Source organism: Corvus brachyrhynchos, unplaced genomic scaffold (assembly GCF_000691975.1).
Source record: "Corvus brachyrhynchos isolate BGI_N302 unplaced genomic scaffold, ASM69197v1 scaffold46, whole genome shotgun sequence".
NCBI classification, from domain to species: Eukaryota; Metazoa; Chordata; class Aves; order Passeriformes; family Corvidae; genus Corvus; species Corvus brachyrhynchos.
Genome location: NW_008238838.1, coordinates 6,928,541 through 6,944,581, shown reverse-complemented (window position 1 = coordinate 6,944,581; position 16,041 = coordinate 6,928,541). Strand labels below are relative to the sequence as shown.

At 48.8% G+C, this 16,041-nt stretch overlaps 1 protein-coding gene across 3 annotated transcripts in view; it reads right to left on the bottom strand.

The window, feature by feature from the left end:
• Nucleotides 1-16,041, bottom strand: part of C2CD2L (C2CD2 like) — a 22,259-nt gene that overhangs the window by 4,715 nt on the left and 1,503 nt on the right. The window contains exons 1-15 of one of the 3 annotated variants that reach the window (XM_017738456.1): nt 15,910-16,035; nt 11,823-11,918; nt 11,322-11,441; nt 9,305-9,415; nt 8,335-8,448; nt 7,590-7,707; nt 7,301-7,424; nt 6,698-6,762; nt 5,973-6,100; nt 5,493-5,664; nt 4,045-4,146; nt 3,329-3,462; nt 2,549-2,831; nt 945-1,154; nt 317-435 (exon numbers count right to left, since the gene is read on the bottom strand). In XM_017738456.1, coding sequence (XP_017593945.1) covers nt 422-435; nt 945-1,154; nt 2,549-2,831; nt 3,329-3,462; nt 4,045-4,146; nt 5,493-5,664; nt 5,973-6,100; nt 6,698-6,762; nt 7,301-7,424; nt 7,590-7,707; nt 8,335-8,448; nt 9,305-9,415; nt 11,322-11,441; nt 11,823-11,918; nt 15,910-15,942 — 1,824 coding nt within the window. In that variant the 5' untranslated portion in view covers nt 15,943-16,035 and the 3' untranslated portion in view covers nt 317-421. Of the gene's footprint in view, nt 1-316; nt 436-944; nt 1,155-2,548; nt 2,832-3,328; nt 3,463-4,044; nt 4,147-5,492; nt 5,665-5,972; nt 6,101-6,697; nt 6,763-7,300; nt 7,425-7,589; nt 7,708-8,334; nt 8,449-9,304; nt 9,416-11,321; nt 11,442-11,822; nt 11,919-15,909; nt 16,036-16,041 lie in introns of those variants that run through there. The other 2 variants (XM_017738457.1, XM_017738458.1) reach the window with 2 other exon arrangements.

Below are 16,041 nucleotides of genomic sequence, written 5' to 3'. Positions count from 1 at the left end.
GCGAGACTGGGCGCTCTTCAGGTCCGGAAGACAGCCTGGCAGCCCTTCGGCAACATCCCCAAGAGTAAGGGATCTGCTCATGCAATAGCTGGTGTGTGCATCTTGTACAGGCCCTTCCCTGTTCAAGAACACAGATGTGGAAGGAGTGCTGTGTCACAAGGTGGCTGCACAGGGTGGCAGAACTGACAGCACTGACCAGGCGTTCTTGAGAGGGCTCAGGCTTCTATGAAAACTTGTGCAGCGGTTAAAGCTTCCTTCTTAGAGACTTCTTCCTTCCCCAACACAGCACAGAAAACAGGGGCTCCTCAGTGCTGTCTGAACCAGAGACTGTTCCAACGGCAGAGCCAGATGGAGGACCACAACTCCGACAGCTGTCTTCCGACAGCTCACAGCCCAGGAGCACATCGCCCTGCAGCGCGCCTCAGGTTACGGCCTCTGCACCAAGCACAAGCAATAAGAGCGTTTAGATCATCAGTGACTGCATCATTCTCTCTCACTAGAAGAGCCGAGCGAGGCTGCATCCCACACTTCTCGGCAATGTAGCTAACCCAGTAGTTTCTTGATTTTAACTCTGAAGGCTGCCGCTTGAGAGACCTGCCCCGTTTCCGTGAGGCACCCGACGATGCCAGACAGCTACAGAGACGGAGTCACTTCTGCAGCTCCTGGGACCCCCAGGGGGATTAGCGTGCCACCTGGATTTTCTGGGAGAGCACAGTGGGGTGCAACAATCAGAGAAGGCTAAGCCAAGGCAGCCAAACAGCCTGAGTCCTGGGTTTGCCACTTCCGCTCCCCAAATGGTGTAAAGCACTGGGGTGTCTTCCCTCAGCCAAGGTTGGAAAGAACTGGACTGCAAGTCACAGATACCATGGAGTGGGAAGACAAGAGACTAGAAAACAATCTCTGAGAAATCTTTCCGATGGGCTTCTCCCTCCTTCAGTTCTCACCTGCTGATGTGTCGTCACTACCTTTGGGTTTGGATTTAGACTTGAAGGAGAAGCGTTTGATGAGGCGGTGAGAGAAGCTACCAGTTTTCTTTCTGGTGGCGGAGTTGGCAGTGACATTGGACAAGTCATCGTGTGACTGGCTCAGGCCCGCTTCCTTCTGCTTGCTCCTTCTCCGGAAGATGAGCTTGGTACCGCTCCGAAGAAAGCTAACTGCAGAGACAGGAAGGAGACAGAAACTGTGATAGCATCCTGCAGTGGCGAGTTTCGGGGACAGTAACGCACCCAGCCATTCTCACACATGCAGCAGCCTGCTTCCACGCTGAGCGGCAGAGGTACACGGCAGGTCGACTAATCTCAGCTTCCAAATGCAAGGCAAAGTCTCAGTTCGTGACAGACTGCGACGTCGACAAGCCGCCCCACTAAACATTCCGCCCCGTGTCCCCTCTGCATAAACAACGTCCTCCCCTGAGTGGAAGAGTGCAAAATTTTAAATGAAAGCCAAGACTCATATGAATGGAAAACAAGCGAGAACATCTGGATCTGAAGACCCTGAGAGGAACATACAAGAGGAAAAAGGCCTCTCAGACCAGCCTGTCTCAAGGGCACACGGATTAACTTTGTCATCGATTGCCTGGAACAACTGCCTGCGTTTTCATGACATGCCCGGTCTGGAGGCAAATAATGCCAATGGCTCCTTATGACTCACTCCAGCAGGAGAAGATGGAGACGCCGATTGCTCTCAACCTCAAATGGATCAGAAAGATACATGCAAAACCTGCACGCCATGTAACACTCCTAGGGTATTTCCTGTGGAGGGTGTTTGCTTTCCATATTCCCTCTCTTCCCCACCTGCCAGGTCTCTCAAGAATCTGGGTCGCACACCCTTCTACCCACTGACGTGCAAGAAAGGGGCCTCCACAGCTCAACCCGTACCTGGTTGTAACGGGGTACAAAAAACTTGTCCCACTCTGATAATCCGAGTAACCAAGATTTCGATTTACATTTCTTTACGTAAGTCGGTAGCAGAAAAATCCAAGATGCGCCATCCACCTAACTGACAAATGTGCGGAAAGGCGAGGACAGCAGCTAGGCTTGGGCTGGCCCACTCCATCATTTAAAAGAAGTGAGTTTGTGGGGACATCTTACAGTACGACAGGTCAGAGGCACTAGCTGCTTCGATACTAACAGAGAAAGGAGGAGGGCAATCGAGGCCCATACAATCCACATTGCTGGGCAGTCTGCACTTCCACACCACGGGCGGCCACATTCAGAGGAGGAATCATTATTTACGGACATGCGCCTGATCCGTGGACCTGGAGGCCAGGGAGAGAAAAGGGGGTCTCCAGAATACACAGGCTGTGCAGGGTTCCCATCCAAGGGAGAATAGAAACTAAAAAGGCTACAGGAATCAGACACCTACAGATGGTGGCATTTGGAATCACTCCAGTGGAAAAACCACAAGAGGAAGGCAGGCTCTTCCAGGCTCCATCAGAAGCTGCTCTTTGCTATGCTGAAAGGGGTGGGGAACTTGGATGTCACTTTATCCTCATGTACAGCTAATGTTACAGGCTCATGTTAGCTACCATCTAACAGTTCATCCTTACCTTTGTGATCTTTCAAGCTCCTGGTCTCAAGGGCTCCCGTGGAACCAGTTTCGGACTCAACATCTTCCACCGACGGTCTTTCAGAGATGTCCGATCGCGTTGTCTCGTCCAGCTCCTGACTGTCCCTTTGTCCCAATGGCGACGCTTCCAGTGGCCGTGACAATTCCGTAGAATCGTGCATCCGCTCAGCTGTGCCCTCTGCCTCAGAGTCCCCATACACAGTGGCCTCCAGGGATGCAGCGTAACCCAGAGAAAGTGCCATTTCATCTTGAGCAATAGGTACCTGAAGGGGGGTTAGAAGGGCAGACAGACATGAAGACAGGATCAAAAGAATTGCATTCATCTCCCTACTTCCATCTACACCTACATATGGATGGCCCAGCTCAGATCATCAGTGCTAGATAGCACCGATGCGCAATTATCCCTCTTTGGCTGAAATATACTGTAACGTGGCCGATGACAAAGCATTCTGCTGCATGTCCCTCACTCCCATAGCCAAGTTCAAGGAGAACTCCTTATATTCTCCACAAGGTTCAAAACCAGCTATGGCAGCCACCTCCCTTTCTGCAGCTACCTGCTGTGAACTCCCACCAGCAGCTGCCCAGCAGACTGGCAAGGTACTTTCTGATGCTCACTGGGAAGCAGCGAAAGGCTTCTGATGAGCCAGTCATCTGTGCTGGAACCTTCCCACACTGATCCCTACAGGACAGGTTAGCTTCATGCACGCATCCCTAAAAACGACCTCCCAGACTGGAAATGCAGCTCCTAACTACCAGAGACCTTGGACACTCCTGAGATGATCAGTGTACTACGTTTTGTTGGCGTCTTCTTGATGGTCTTGTTATTCGTCTCAGTTAGCTGCCTGATTGCCGTCTCGGCCACTGGATCCAAGCCATTGGGCATATGGCTATCCCCTGAGCACAAGAAAAATACCAATGCTTGGAGTAGCAACCTTCAGCAGAGGCAAAAGGTCGCTTGCCGACCGCGATGCTTGTAATAGGCAACTTACATGCACACAAAAGTAGTTTCCCCACCCGGAGTTTATTACAGACTTGTCCAAATAAACCAAACAAAGGGAGGTCTGTATAGCTAGCTCTTGGCTTTTTTAGGTACCTGAAAAGTTTCATTTCCCACCAGGCATATCATTAAAATGCGCCCCCCCCACCCTGTCAAAATGGCTGCAGTGCTCTGTTCCAGACACAGTCAGAGCCCCAAGTGCAGGGTGAGCAAAGTTCTTTGGGTCCAGATAGACTGGAAAGTTCTTGCCAAGCAAGGAAACACTCATAGTCGCTGACTGGATAGTCAAATGGGAATGTCTTTTACCTGCCCACACCCCACCACCAGCCTTCTGCCCCCACCTTCACTCAGGCACTTGGACATTCTCTGAAGCAGAAAATGTAAATGAGCTCAGGGAACCGCACTCAGACTGCCGCTTTCCAAAACAGGCTAAGGAACACCGCTACTTCAGTAAGAGCCTCAAATTTCCAAGCACTTACGGCTACCGCTGGGCAAGTGGCCATGAGGACAGCTGGTCTCCAAAAGCACTGTTGTCTTCTTCTCAGTCACTTCCACCTTGGAAGGCGACCTCGATGGTGAATCTTCACAGCAAAAGAGACACAGAGATCCCAGTAAGTGGAGATGAAGCTTACGCATATAGCTTATGATGCTATCATATTGTGCCCCCTACACACAACCCCAGAAAGCCTCAAGCGAGCATTCGGAGAGCCTGCAAGGCTGGTTCTGTAAGGCTTTGTGGCAACAACGCAGTAAGAAGCCTACTGGCAAAAACTCAGAATCACAGAATGGTTTGGGTTGGAAGGGACCTTAAAGACCACTTAGTTCCAACCAGCCTGCCACTAGACCAGGCTGCTCAGGGCCCCATTCATCCTGGTCTTGAATGCTTCCAGGGACAGCTACAGCTTCCCTGGGCAACCTGTGCCAGTGCCTCACCACCCTCAGGAGGAAAAATTTCTTCCTTATGGCTAATATAAATCTACCCTACTTCAGCTTAAAGCCATTCCCCCTCGTCTTATCACTGCATGCCCTTGTAAAAAATCCCTCTTCAGCATTCTTGTAAGCCCCCTTTTAGGTACTGGAAGGCTGCTTGCTATAATGTCTCCCCAGAGCCTTCTCTTCTCTGGGGAGCCTTTCTTCACAGGGAGGTGTTCCAGGTACATGACCAACTTAGTGGCCCTCCTCTGGACTCACTCCAACAGGTCCGTGTCTTTCACGTGTTGGGGGGCCGCAAGGCTGGACACAGTACTCAAGGTGGAGTCTCTAAAGAGCAGAGCAGAGGGGGAGAATCACCTCTCTCGACCTGATGGCCACGCTTCTTTTGATGCAGCCCAGGATATGGTTGCCTTTCTGGGCTGCAGTCCTGTGAAGCAGATGTATAGCAATACCTCATTCGTGTCAAGCCCCACCTCTTGGAATATCCAGCACCACATTCACCAGGACACCAGAGCGCAAGCAGCAACAACCCCTAGTAAGCAAGGTCAATATGCTTTTGGCTCCACATTCAGCATGTTCAGCATAACTTCTTTAGCAATGAAGAAACTAGAGAAAGCATGGCTAAACACTTAGCCTGACATCATGCAGAGGTTATGCGGCGGCATACACATCAGACCTCCCACCGCCAAAAGGGTGTGAGAGAGGCTCATCCCTACCTCACCTTCCCCCCAGACACAGAGCTGCATCAATTCTCTCCCCTAGGGCTACACAAGGGTTTCTAGCCAGCCACAAAGACGCTAGGGGAACAGCAAGGATGCCTGTGTTCCGACCCACACACCAGAAGTGGTACGTAAAGCGTGAGCCTGCAATGACCAGATGTGATGGCGAAACAGTTTTGCTACTGCCTTCATGAGCAGCCATGGGAATATCGCAGCTAAGTTTGTGCTGCCATAGCAGCCACCTGTACAGTACACCTGCTGCTGCGCAGCCTCACCCAGTTTGCAGTCTGCCTTGGGCCGGGACTGAATTGTGGTGACAGTAGTCACGATGGTGCCATCGGGCATGATGGTCCGGTCCATCTCCACCTTCTTAGTGGGGGTGATGCTGGTTCGCAGAGATGCGCTGTGATGAGCATTCAAAGATGCAGGAGCCTCCTGGAACAGCAGCTATAAAGAGTAAAGCACTGCTCAGAGAGGTTCTCTTCCTCCCAGATGGAAAGGCCGGCATGTTTGGGCAACAAAAGCTAGAGCTCTGGGCATCAAGGAGCCATCTCCAATACGGTATCGGTTCAACAGCCAGAGGCTCAGGGACCGAGGGTCTGGTGACAGCCACCCTTCCACAGCATAAGGGTCTGCTAGTCCTCTGCACCAAGCTCAGGTCCAAGCATGCGTGTCTCCAGCTAGAGGCTCGCATCACGAATGCTTCCACACACATCACGTGTGTGCGTGCAGAGCTTGGGGGGTCATGAGCTCACCTCCAATGTAATGGTAGCTTCAGCTGTCAGTGACTGTCCAGCTCCTGGGACCAGTGAGCAGACCTGTCTCCCAGATGGTTGTTTGCCCGAAGAATCAATCAAAAGTGTGGCATATGCCAGCAGCACATCTGCAAAGAAGGGAGAGTAAAAATGAAACCCTTCACAGGACCTCAGCACCTTAGACATCTCCAAGGTAACCCCTACTTTTGGGAAGCAGCCCCATGGGCCAACACAGCAGATCCCCACAACTCCGCTAACTCCCAGGTTCAAGAGGGAGAAGGGGCAGGCAGCGCTCCTCCGCTCCTCTTTAACAATCCAGGAATCAGCTGCCTTGAAAAGATGACCATTGTGTGGCCTCCATCAAAAGTAGATACTGCAGTTAGTCCCTGACTGAGTACAAACAAACAGTTAAGAGCCGTACGCAAAGCTCTCCTAATACAGGAGGGAAAATCCCGCATGCCCCTCCCTGCTTCAGAATGGAGACAGGCAGGCCACAGGAACCTCCTGATTCAAGGCCAGATCCAGACCATTTTGGTAAGAAGAACAGAACCCAGAGTTACTTCACACAGTCAGAAGCTCACATAAAGCTAAATATGAAAAGTCCTTTGCAGAATTCATCACACGTTGTACCGACATTGAACTACCACAGGCTTAAAGTGCAGTAAGTCCCTTAGACACTTTTGCCTCCCCGTCTTACAACCCATCTTATGGCTGCCCATACTCACTTCCCCCTCCGTCGCTGTTCCCCAGCACCTGTAGTTTCAGTTCTTTGCTTCTAGGTCCCAACTCCCTGTTGAAATCGAAGATGGGCTGGTGTTAGGCACTCTTTTCTAAGTGGCCATGGAGCAAACAACCTCATTCTGTATCTTCCCTCCCTCAAATCTCACATGCCTCATCACCCTCTCCAAAGTTTCAGTAGCATGCACTGCTGTGGAGGACACGACTAGAGCACCAAACTACAGAAATGAGAACTCTGGTTCGTGTGCCCGGCAGAGCTGTGTAGGCTGCCAGTGGAAGTTGAGAGGGCAATCTCTCTGGAAGGCTGTTCATGCTACGGCCCTACTGCACCTGCTGCTCCTACAGTCAGCATTTCTGCCCACCCAGTTAAAACACAAAGTGTCCAGGGAAGCGAGAAATACATATGCGAGCTTGGACCAATTGCCGGAATCAGTAGTCCAGCATGGGGGCAGCACAAACGGACATCGCCCCGTGGTGCAGACTTCACCACTGCCCCACGCACATCAGTTACTGCAGCGTGGTAAAGACACCCAGAGACTGTGCCGGTCCACCTACACTGTGGGTAGGCCAGAAAGGGAGCAGACACTTACAGAAAGAACTCGTCAGTCCACTCCATCTCTCCTGCAGCACCCACACTGCCACTTGGCATCGGCCTCGTCCACTTCTGCTGCGGGGGGCTGTCTAGCTCTGCCACACAGCGTATCTCCCCAACTCCTGCAACAGAGAGACAGAGGACACATGTGCACTCGTCAACAAGAGGCAGTGGTTCGTCAGGCACACGTCCCTCTTTTCCATTCAAACCCACCCAAAACATCCACTCGCTCCAATCTCACCGCCTGCACGCTTGCCCCTGTGGATCAGCAATGTTTTCACGCTTACCTCCCTTCCCCTGGCAGCCCAAGTTCAGCACACGAAGATTCCGGAGCAACAGCTTAGAACCCAGAGGGGCTGCTGCTACTCCGGACGGGGACTCTCGAGTCAGCTTATTGCTGGGTACCTGAGGAATGACGAGAGCGAGACCGATACCTTTATCGTTCACTCGCCAGCAGACAGCAGCAAGATGCATTGTCCTTGTATCTATTAACTAGCTCCTTACACCAACACAGGGGAATACTCGCAACGCCATCCATCAAGAGATGATGCTGCAGGTTTCCCGAGCTATTGACCTTCAGTGGGCCCTCGTGTTATTTAAGATGGGAAGTTTAAGGCAGACCGAGAAGGAGACAGGCAAGAACAAGCTTGCTGGCTACCAGACGGTCAACTGACAGTGACAAACCACAGACCATTCCATGCCTGCAAAGGCTGCCCTGGACAGAGCCTTGGTGTTCTGAGCAAGGGAGACTGCCAAAACAAAGATGTACCTCAGGCAGTCCAGCTCCACAAGTACATGACCGACAATCAGCATTCAAGAAAAAAGGTGGAAGGAACTGCCCTTGGGAGCAATTTCTATTTATCCCTATGCACCATGTCGCAGTACCCAAACTCCTGTGACAGTGCAGGCCAGGATTCGGCTGCCGCCCAGAAGCGAGATTCAACCCTTGGATTCCTGCCTGAGCCTCAGCCCTCAGAAGTGTCTCAGGGCCTGTGTTTGAGGCACAAGAACGACACGAGGAGAGTGACTTACTGCACTGGCTCCAGCGGTAATGGCCATCAAATTCACCGTCATGGCTGGCTTCGTGCTGACAATGGTATCCTCGATCAGATCCTTTATAGTGGACAGATCCGCTCTCCCTTCATCCTTCCCTCCGCAAATCAAGAGGAAATGCAGGAAAGTCATAAAAAAAAGGACACAGTTACAGCTCCACCTGCCTCTCGAGCCTCTAATACACTACACAGTCATTCTCTCAGTAATAACCTCCCAGATACTTTTCCCATGTCCCATACTCGCTCTCCTCAGTGCTTAAAGCTTCCGTGTAGCAGCTGCAGGCAAATGCAAGCTTTCTAAATGTGACAAACTAAGCCTCTACATCTGTAGTCTATCTGGTGTAAATTTTTACAATACAGCTTTTACAGTTTGTCACATGCTCACCACCTCAGGAGACGGTGCTACCACGCTTTTGGGAAAACAGCCAAATCCCTGTATCTACTCAGGATAAAGTAACAAAGGTGTCAGTAAAACAACAAATCAACCAACCTATTTGGATCATGGAAGTGCAAGCACGCCCACATTCTGTTCATTAAAATTCTAACCTGTGGGTTCCCCACATTAATCTCTTAAATCTTAACTAATCTCTTAAAAAAACCCCGCCAAACATAACCAACAAAACCAGACCAACACAACAACAAACAAACACCACCTCACACAAAGAAAGAGCGGCAACCCAGCTCGTTTTGCAGCTCTACATCTGACAACAGCAGGAGGAACCTACATAGACAGAAAGCCTTCCATAGGTACCACTTCGGCCCTCAAGGACGCTGTTGTGACACAGCTGAGCTAGTATCGATTCCAGGGTGAAAGAATCCCTCCACTGCCCTAAAGGGCCATGACAGTGAGTTGCCAACCCTCCTCCTTCACAGCAGCCTGCCTTCTAGGTGTTTCTGCTCCTTCCTCCCTTTCTCCACCCAAAGTCAGCCTCCCACTGTTAGCCACTCACCTCAGGAAGTTCAAGTCGCGGAAGAACCAAAAGGTCCAAGTTTGGTCTGTCCTTGAATGTCCATGACACCAGGAGACCCTCATTCTGTATCTCCTCCAAGTGGATCTCCACCTGGCCCAGAACAAATATCCACAGTCAGGAACTGTTTCTGTTTACATTAGGTGATTTTTGCTCCATTCCAAATACAGCAGTTTAAAGGCCCTCACACCAGTGCAACAGTAAAACACAGAACATAAGAACACAAGTGCTCCCTGGCCTACAGGATAAAGCAGCTGCAGAAGCCTCATTGCTCCATAGTGAGATCCAGCTTCCTCACTGCTGTGAGGTGATGATGATGCCCAGGCACCATCAGAGGGAAAAATGATTCATTATTTCTTTTACTGAAGAAAAAGCCTGCAGTACAATCCAAAAGTGCCCAACTGGGCCCCAACACATAGGATATTTACTGAGCTACATCAATTAACCCTTGCCAAATGTAACCACAACCATTTATAAGTTAGCAATGCATCTCTTGGAGATGATCCTCAGGTTGCACCAACAGTCTGCAACAACAAACCAGACCGTACAGCATCCTGTAGTTTAGTTGAAGTTGAAAAGTTGCACACCCATGTACCCATAAAAGCATCGTTAATGTGACAGACAGAGGCAGAACCACATAGGAAGACCCCCCGACATGAGAACTCTTGTAAAAACTGGGTAATGAAATTCAACCTAGTTCTCAATTGACAGGTTGACATTTACCAACAACACAGAAGGTCATCGGACAAAAGCAACAGACGTGAGACACAGTAGCCAGGTAAGTAACCAACAAGAGGTCCACAGAATAGACAGGGCACAATCGGGAACACAGCAGAATGGAATTTGAAGAACTCCAAAATGCAGACAGGCATGTGGTAATCTAACCAGCATTTCATAAAGCAGCAGCAGCAGCAGGACCTCAATTAGAATACCACGTGTAATTCCTTACACGAACAATCAACCCAAAACTTCAGCAGGTGCAGACAAGGAGACCCAGACAATGCCAGTGAGTAGGGGAGCAATTGGATGAGATGTGAGAAAGGGGACCTTTCAGAGATGAAAAGCAACTGCAGTTGACGCCCATAACTAGATTGGCAGCAGGCACACTACATGCTAAAGAGAGAAAGGAGCTGTTTAAATGACCACAGAACAGAAGTATAAAATCAAACTGGAACAACCTGATAAAAGTAGGCTGAAAATTGTAATAAAGCCTCTGAGAGCAAAAGCTTCCAGAACAACCTTCAAACTGCAACACATGTGACAGCATGGGATTGGCTTCTGCTACCACTGAATTACTTCTAATTTTGCCACGTCTATTTTTAAATTTTTTTGGGGTGCACGTATGAGCGCACTGCCTCCGAGCAAGATACCATCTCCGGCGTCACGTCCTTCATCACGATGGAAATAAAACCACGTTCAAGAGAATCAAATCCAGCCAGAAAGCAACTATGGAGTTACCACCCACTGTGATTTCAGAGCTTCTTTGCTGGAAGAAGCATCTCTGATATTCGACATGCACAAAAAGCTGTATCATGCTCTTGTGAATGTAACAAGGGGAACGGAAAAGCAAGCTACTCCTCACCACAGATTTTTTCTTCACACCCACTACCAGGACACCATACTTTTACATATCCACAGGACATAATTCCCCTTTCCATTGTGCCATGAAGGGAAATGAATTCTCTGGACTTCTCACTTAAAAACCCACTTAAAAACACAGTACAGAATGCTGCCACTGAATTCTCAGAACTCTCTGGAATTTCTTACAGCTATGTTTCCGAAACATAGCTATAGCCGAAATCTGCAGATGAAGACTCGGAAAACAAGACTCAGCGTGCAGATGGGGAATATCTGCCACCTCAACAAATGTTAGCGACCGCACACTGCTTCTTCCAGCCCAACGAGGCCTTTATTTGCACTGAATCAGGTCCTCCTTCCTCGATCAGTGTGGGACTAGATGAAGGAGTAAGGTCAACGTCTAATTTCTTATAAACCTTACCTGAGCCTGCAGCACAGCCAAAGTGACATGATAGGAGTCCACAGAAACAGCAGCTGGGGACTGCTGAGTAACAGAGACAGGAAATTTCACAGCTTCAGCTGACAGATGGCAGCACAGCACCTAAAAAGAAAAGACGAGTCTGTATCTCAGCAAGAGGCAGCCGTGTTATTCTCACCAAGTTCTGCACTGCAAACCTGCCACATCAGACCCTGTACAGTGACAAGAGTTCTCTTCTGCTCTCCACTGTAGGACCCTCATGTTTGGGTTCAGCATTCATACACCCCGGCTCCACCAACACATCTTCTCTCGCAGAGCTCACCGATGTGCAGCTCCAGAGCCTCCAAACGGGAGACAGACCTCCAAACTCCTCCAAACAGACCTCACCCAAAACCTCCCTGGTTCCACCATCTCAATCACAAATCACAGGCCTCAGCAGTCTGTCGAACACACCATCAATGGAGAAACCCCACACTGTACAGTTCAGAAGAAGCAAAGCCTTACCATGCTGTGGTCCGACTGTCCCTTGCATGTCACACAACTTATATTTGCAGCTTGTGGTAACTGAGGACCCTCTTCAAATGTGATCTGCACTGAACTCTACAAAGAAAAAACTCTGTCAGTTCCCAGTAGTCAGAGCAGCCCAGATAGTTTCAAAGAGGATGAATGATGTGGGGCCCCAGAGACACTCTGGCCCGTTTCCACAAATCCAGTCGGCACCCAGAACCATCACAGACTGTAATTCTACCCACCTTGGCTTGTCCATACAGAGAAAGGAAACAAGGTGTCCGATTAAGGCTTGAATTCACAAACACTATGTTAATTTCAGACAGGTAAACCCAAATGAGGATGGAAAATTGATCTGGATAACAGTCAACCATGGATTGAGGGCATTATCCCTTCCTCATTGCAGAAGCTTTGCTGTTTCTTCACACGCGCTCTCTCTCTCTCTCCCCCCCTCTGTACGGTAATCCTGCTCCAAGGAAAAAGAATACCAAACCACTGCCACCAAAACCAAACACACCCCCCCCCCCCCCAAATAAACAATTAACAAAATCCACATCCTCAGCATATGGTACATCAGCTCCTGTGCTCAACTTGCTCCTTTTTTTCCATCCTCTTCTGGTTTCTTAGATTACAATCTCCACTGTCCTCTTCATTTGAGGATCTCCCTGTATTTCAAGACCAGTCCTGTACAGAGAATCCTTCTTAAGAAATATAAGACCAAGATAAAGAGTTTGAGAGCATCCCTCCACAAAACCTAGCCCTCAAAGATTCCGTTTGCTCACGAGGGACAAAAAGAGAGACAGAGAAAGCAGGAAATCTGGGCACTACGACACGACCATTTGCCAAGCTGATTGCATTTTAGGGCCAGAACAATCAGAAGAGATGACAGAGGTACAGCAAGCCACATTCCTCTCAAGCAAATGAGACTCTGCGCTGCCACCTCCGTGCTACAGACAGACCCAAGTGAGGGGCAGAAAAGGCTCTGGGACACCAATCTGACAGGCATAAACACTTCAACCTGAAGAACTGCTTGCCCACCAAAAACTAGTCCAGATGCACGCCCTCCTTCTAACAGACACAAAGCAGCTCTCTCAGTGATGAAACTGAGAATGGATAACCAGTATTGGATCACTCCCTGCTGTTTCGTATTAGTAATGCCTGCTGTTTCTTTCTCTTACAGCCTCCTCCACTGGAGCCATGTATTCGCTCACGTGGGTCAGTCCAAAATAGCAAATCACCTTTTTCTCTCTGTGACCAGAATCTCTGCCCAATGACTCAAGTATTTCATCAGCAGCAGCAAGCTACCCCAGGTTCTTCCCAACACCTCACAGTCTCACCAAACTGGGAGGCACTGGTCAACTTCAAAAGATCTCGCTGCTCAGCCTGCTCGGAATGAACCACATGCACAAGGTAGCATGAATCTATACATCCTCCAAGGCACAAGGTAGCATGAATCTATATATCCTCCAAGGCGTGAAGAAAACGTAGCAGAAAAAATAAAATGAGAAGGGCAGCATGCACTTCAGAGGCAACACAACTCCTTTCAAGTCTTTGCTCCTTTTGGGGCAAGAGAATTGTAATCCCAACAGGAAATACTAAATGTTAGCAGCTGTTATTTCAAAATCTACAAAAAATGTGGCACCTCGTGAAGCTGCTCTCTCAAGTACCAGGGATGAGAATGAGACGTGGCTGGAAAGCGGACTGACCCTCACCTGTCCACTCCTGGCCCCCTCAGACCACGCTCCTAGCACAATCCACTCAAATTCACATGCTGGCATGCTCCAACCACCAATCCACTCCTATAAATCTCCTACCACATACGTTATGTACTCGCATTCGCTGAGATAGATAGAATAAGTATCCCTGGGAGAAAGTGAAATTGCTAGCTTCTAAGCACACATCTATCCCAGACTCCCGTTGGGACTTAAAACGGGACATGGGGTAGAGTCAGACTGGGAGCAGGGAAAGGGCAGCCATCAGTTGCAATGAGGGCCATCAGGCCTTACGTCCCATCCCTTGACTGGACACAAGAATAAATTTGTAGAAGGCAGGGACTGGAGGTGAGGGGGCCACAGGGTAAAGCTTTTTATGACAATGCTAGCATATTTGCAAGGACAGAATTGCCATCAGTTCTAAACTGAGGTTTACCTGAAAACTAGTGCACTGCAAAAAAAGGTGCAGCTTCTCCATCAAGACCTCAGCAGATGGCAGGACTATCCTTTATACAACTTCATTACAAAAACAAAACAAAGAAACCCCTAACACACACCCAGCCCAGAACAAGTCTCCTGCTCTGTGGTCTTTGAAAAGTATACATGAAATACACACGGAAGACTGTAGCCAACATGAGGCTGACTTCCCCTAACTGTACTGAGCTTTTACAGGACCAGGGGGGTACCACCTTTTAAAAAAATCTCAATTGCAATTAGGACTTTAACATTATTAAGTCCCTACTCTGCTACTATTTGGCAGTCGGCTAGTTCACTTGAAGGGGGAATTCGTCCGGACAAGGAAAAGTTACTCAGCCGTGCAACATGTTAGCAAAGTTGCAACGACTGAGACTAAAACAGTCTTGCTTCTTCTACTGATGCTCCAGGGTGTAAAGCAAGGTGGAGCTCCCGTGGTAGAGTTCCTTGGCAGAATGCATCTCACAAAAATTCCGTGTCAAAGTGCTGACTAAAAGACGAAAGGCTCATTTTCAATTGCTTAATTGCCTTATCTGTCTAAGAGATGCCTCAAAAACAACTGCGTTATAAAATACAGTTGTGAGTCTAAGCCTAATGCTGCAAAGCAGTAACTTTCTATATAGATCTCAAAGTTCAGACGTGACTGAAAACCTTACATAATTATTTTAACGCCACCTTGAGCGCATTTCCGTGGCTTTGCGTTACTCGGATTCAAAGACCATGCTAAGTCTTCCATCTCCATCCTCCACTGAAGTTTGTGCCATTTCTCCTACATGTCCAAAGGAATTTACACCTCTTAATTTCAAGGAGGAAACACTAGTGAAAACATAACTGTTCTCTCTCAGTTAGACTCAATCAATTGCTTAAGCCCATTTCATGACCACTGGGAAGCTGAATGCTGGAATTCTATAGCTCAAAGGCAAGGCATTGGCAGGAACGGGCTGCCGTTCTCCTGAAGGCAGGAGAACAGTCTAAGATGGAGTTTTTTCCACAGTTAAACACATATAAGCAGTTTAATTGTTTCCCAGTTAAACAGATACAAGCACCTCCAGGTAAGTCCCAATCTCATCCAGATCTCACATAAGGCGAAGTCCTCCAGGACAACTCTCAGACCCTGCTTCAGAGAACAGCTTTTAGACCCAGCAACTCAATGAGGCAATGCTGCTTTCTGAATAGACATGCTCCAGACAAGGAGCAGCTGCAGCAGAAACTGAAGTGTAGCCCTCCAGGGGCCACCATGCCATTTCAGCCACTGGCTCATCTTCCCTTTACAAGAGTCCTAAATTCTGCAATTTATAAATTCAGGTCATTTGATGAGAATCTGAGTAATTCAACATATGACAGAAAAGCACGGCATATCAGATATGGGAAACTAGCGACACTTTGACCACGATGACTACTGCATTGTGGTAAGAGGGGCATGGAAGCAGAGGCTGAGTTTCTACACGGGAAGCGGGGAAGCACTATGCCCGTCGGGGGAAGGCACTTCACACTGAATCTCGCCCAGAATTTGTCACTTTGTCAAAAGGGGAGATACTTTCCCTATCTTGCTGGAAAACTCAAACACAAGTTTGCATCATGTTCTTCGAGACTTTAACTGCCTTTTCTTCAAACACGTTAGCTTCATGCTAACCTTTTTTAGCTCTTGATTTTCCTATACAACTTAACAGGAAGGCAACGCCTTCCCACTCACACGACAGAAAAAAAAAGGAGATTGCAATAGACTTTGGACTGCTTTGGACCACAGTTTCTGTGGGCATTAAGTCCCTGCCTTGTAGGCAACGCAAGCTATAATGCAGTTATTTCCATATGGAAGCATCAAGGCATATTCTCCTTCGTGAACTTCAAAACTACAGATAGTACAACGGTAATACTGGGAGATTAAAGAAAATAAATACCAGAAAAATTCGAAGAGATTGCTGTGGAAACATCAGAGTGACTACAGCATTGCTCCAACCCGCGTTAAATAACGCGCGGCAACCCACTCCGCCCTTTCCGCGCTCGCACACCGCAGCGCACTCCCGCGCGGG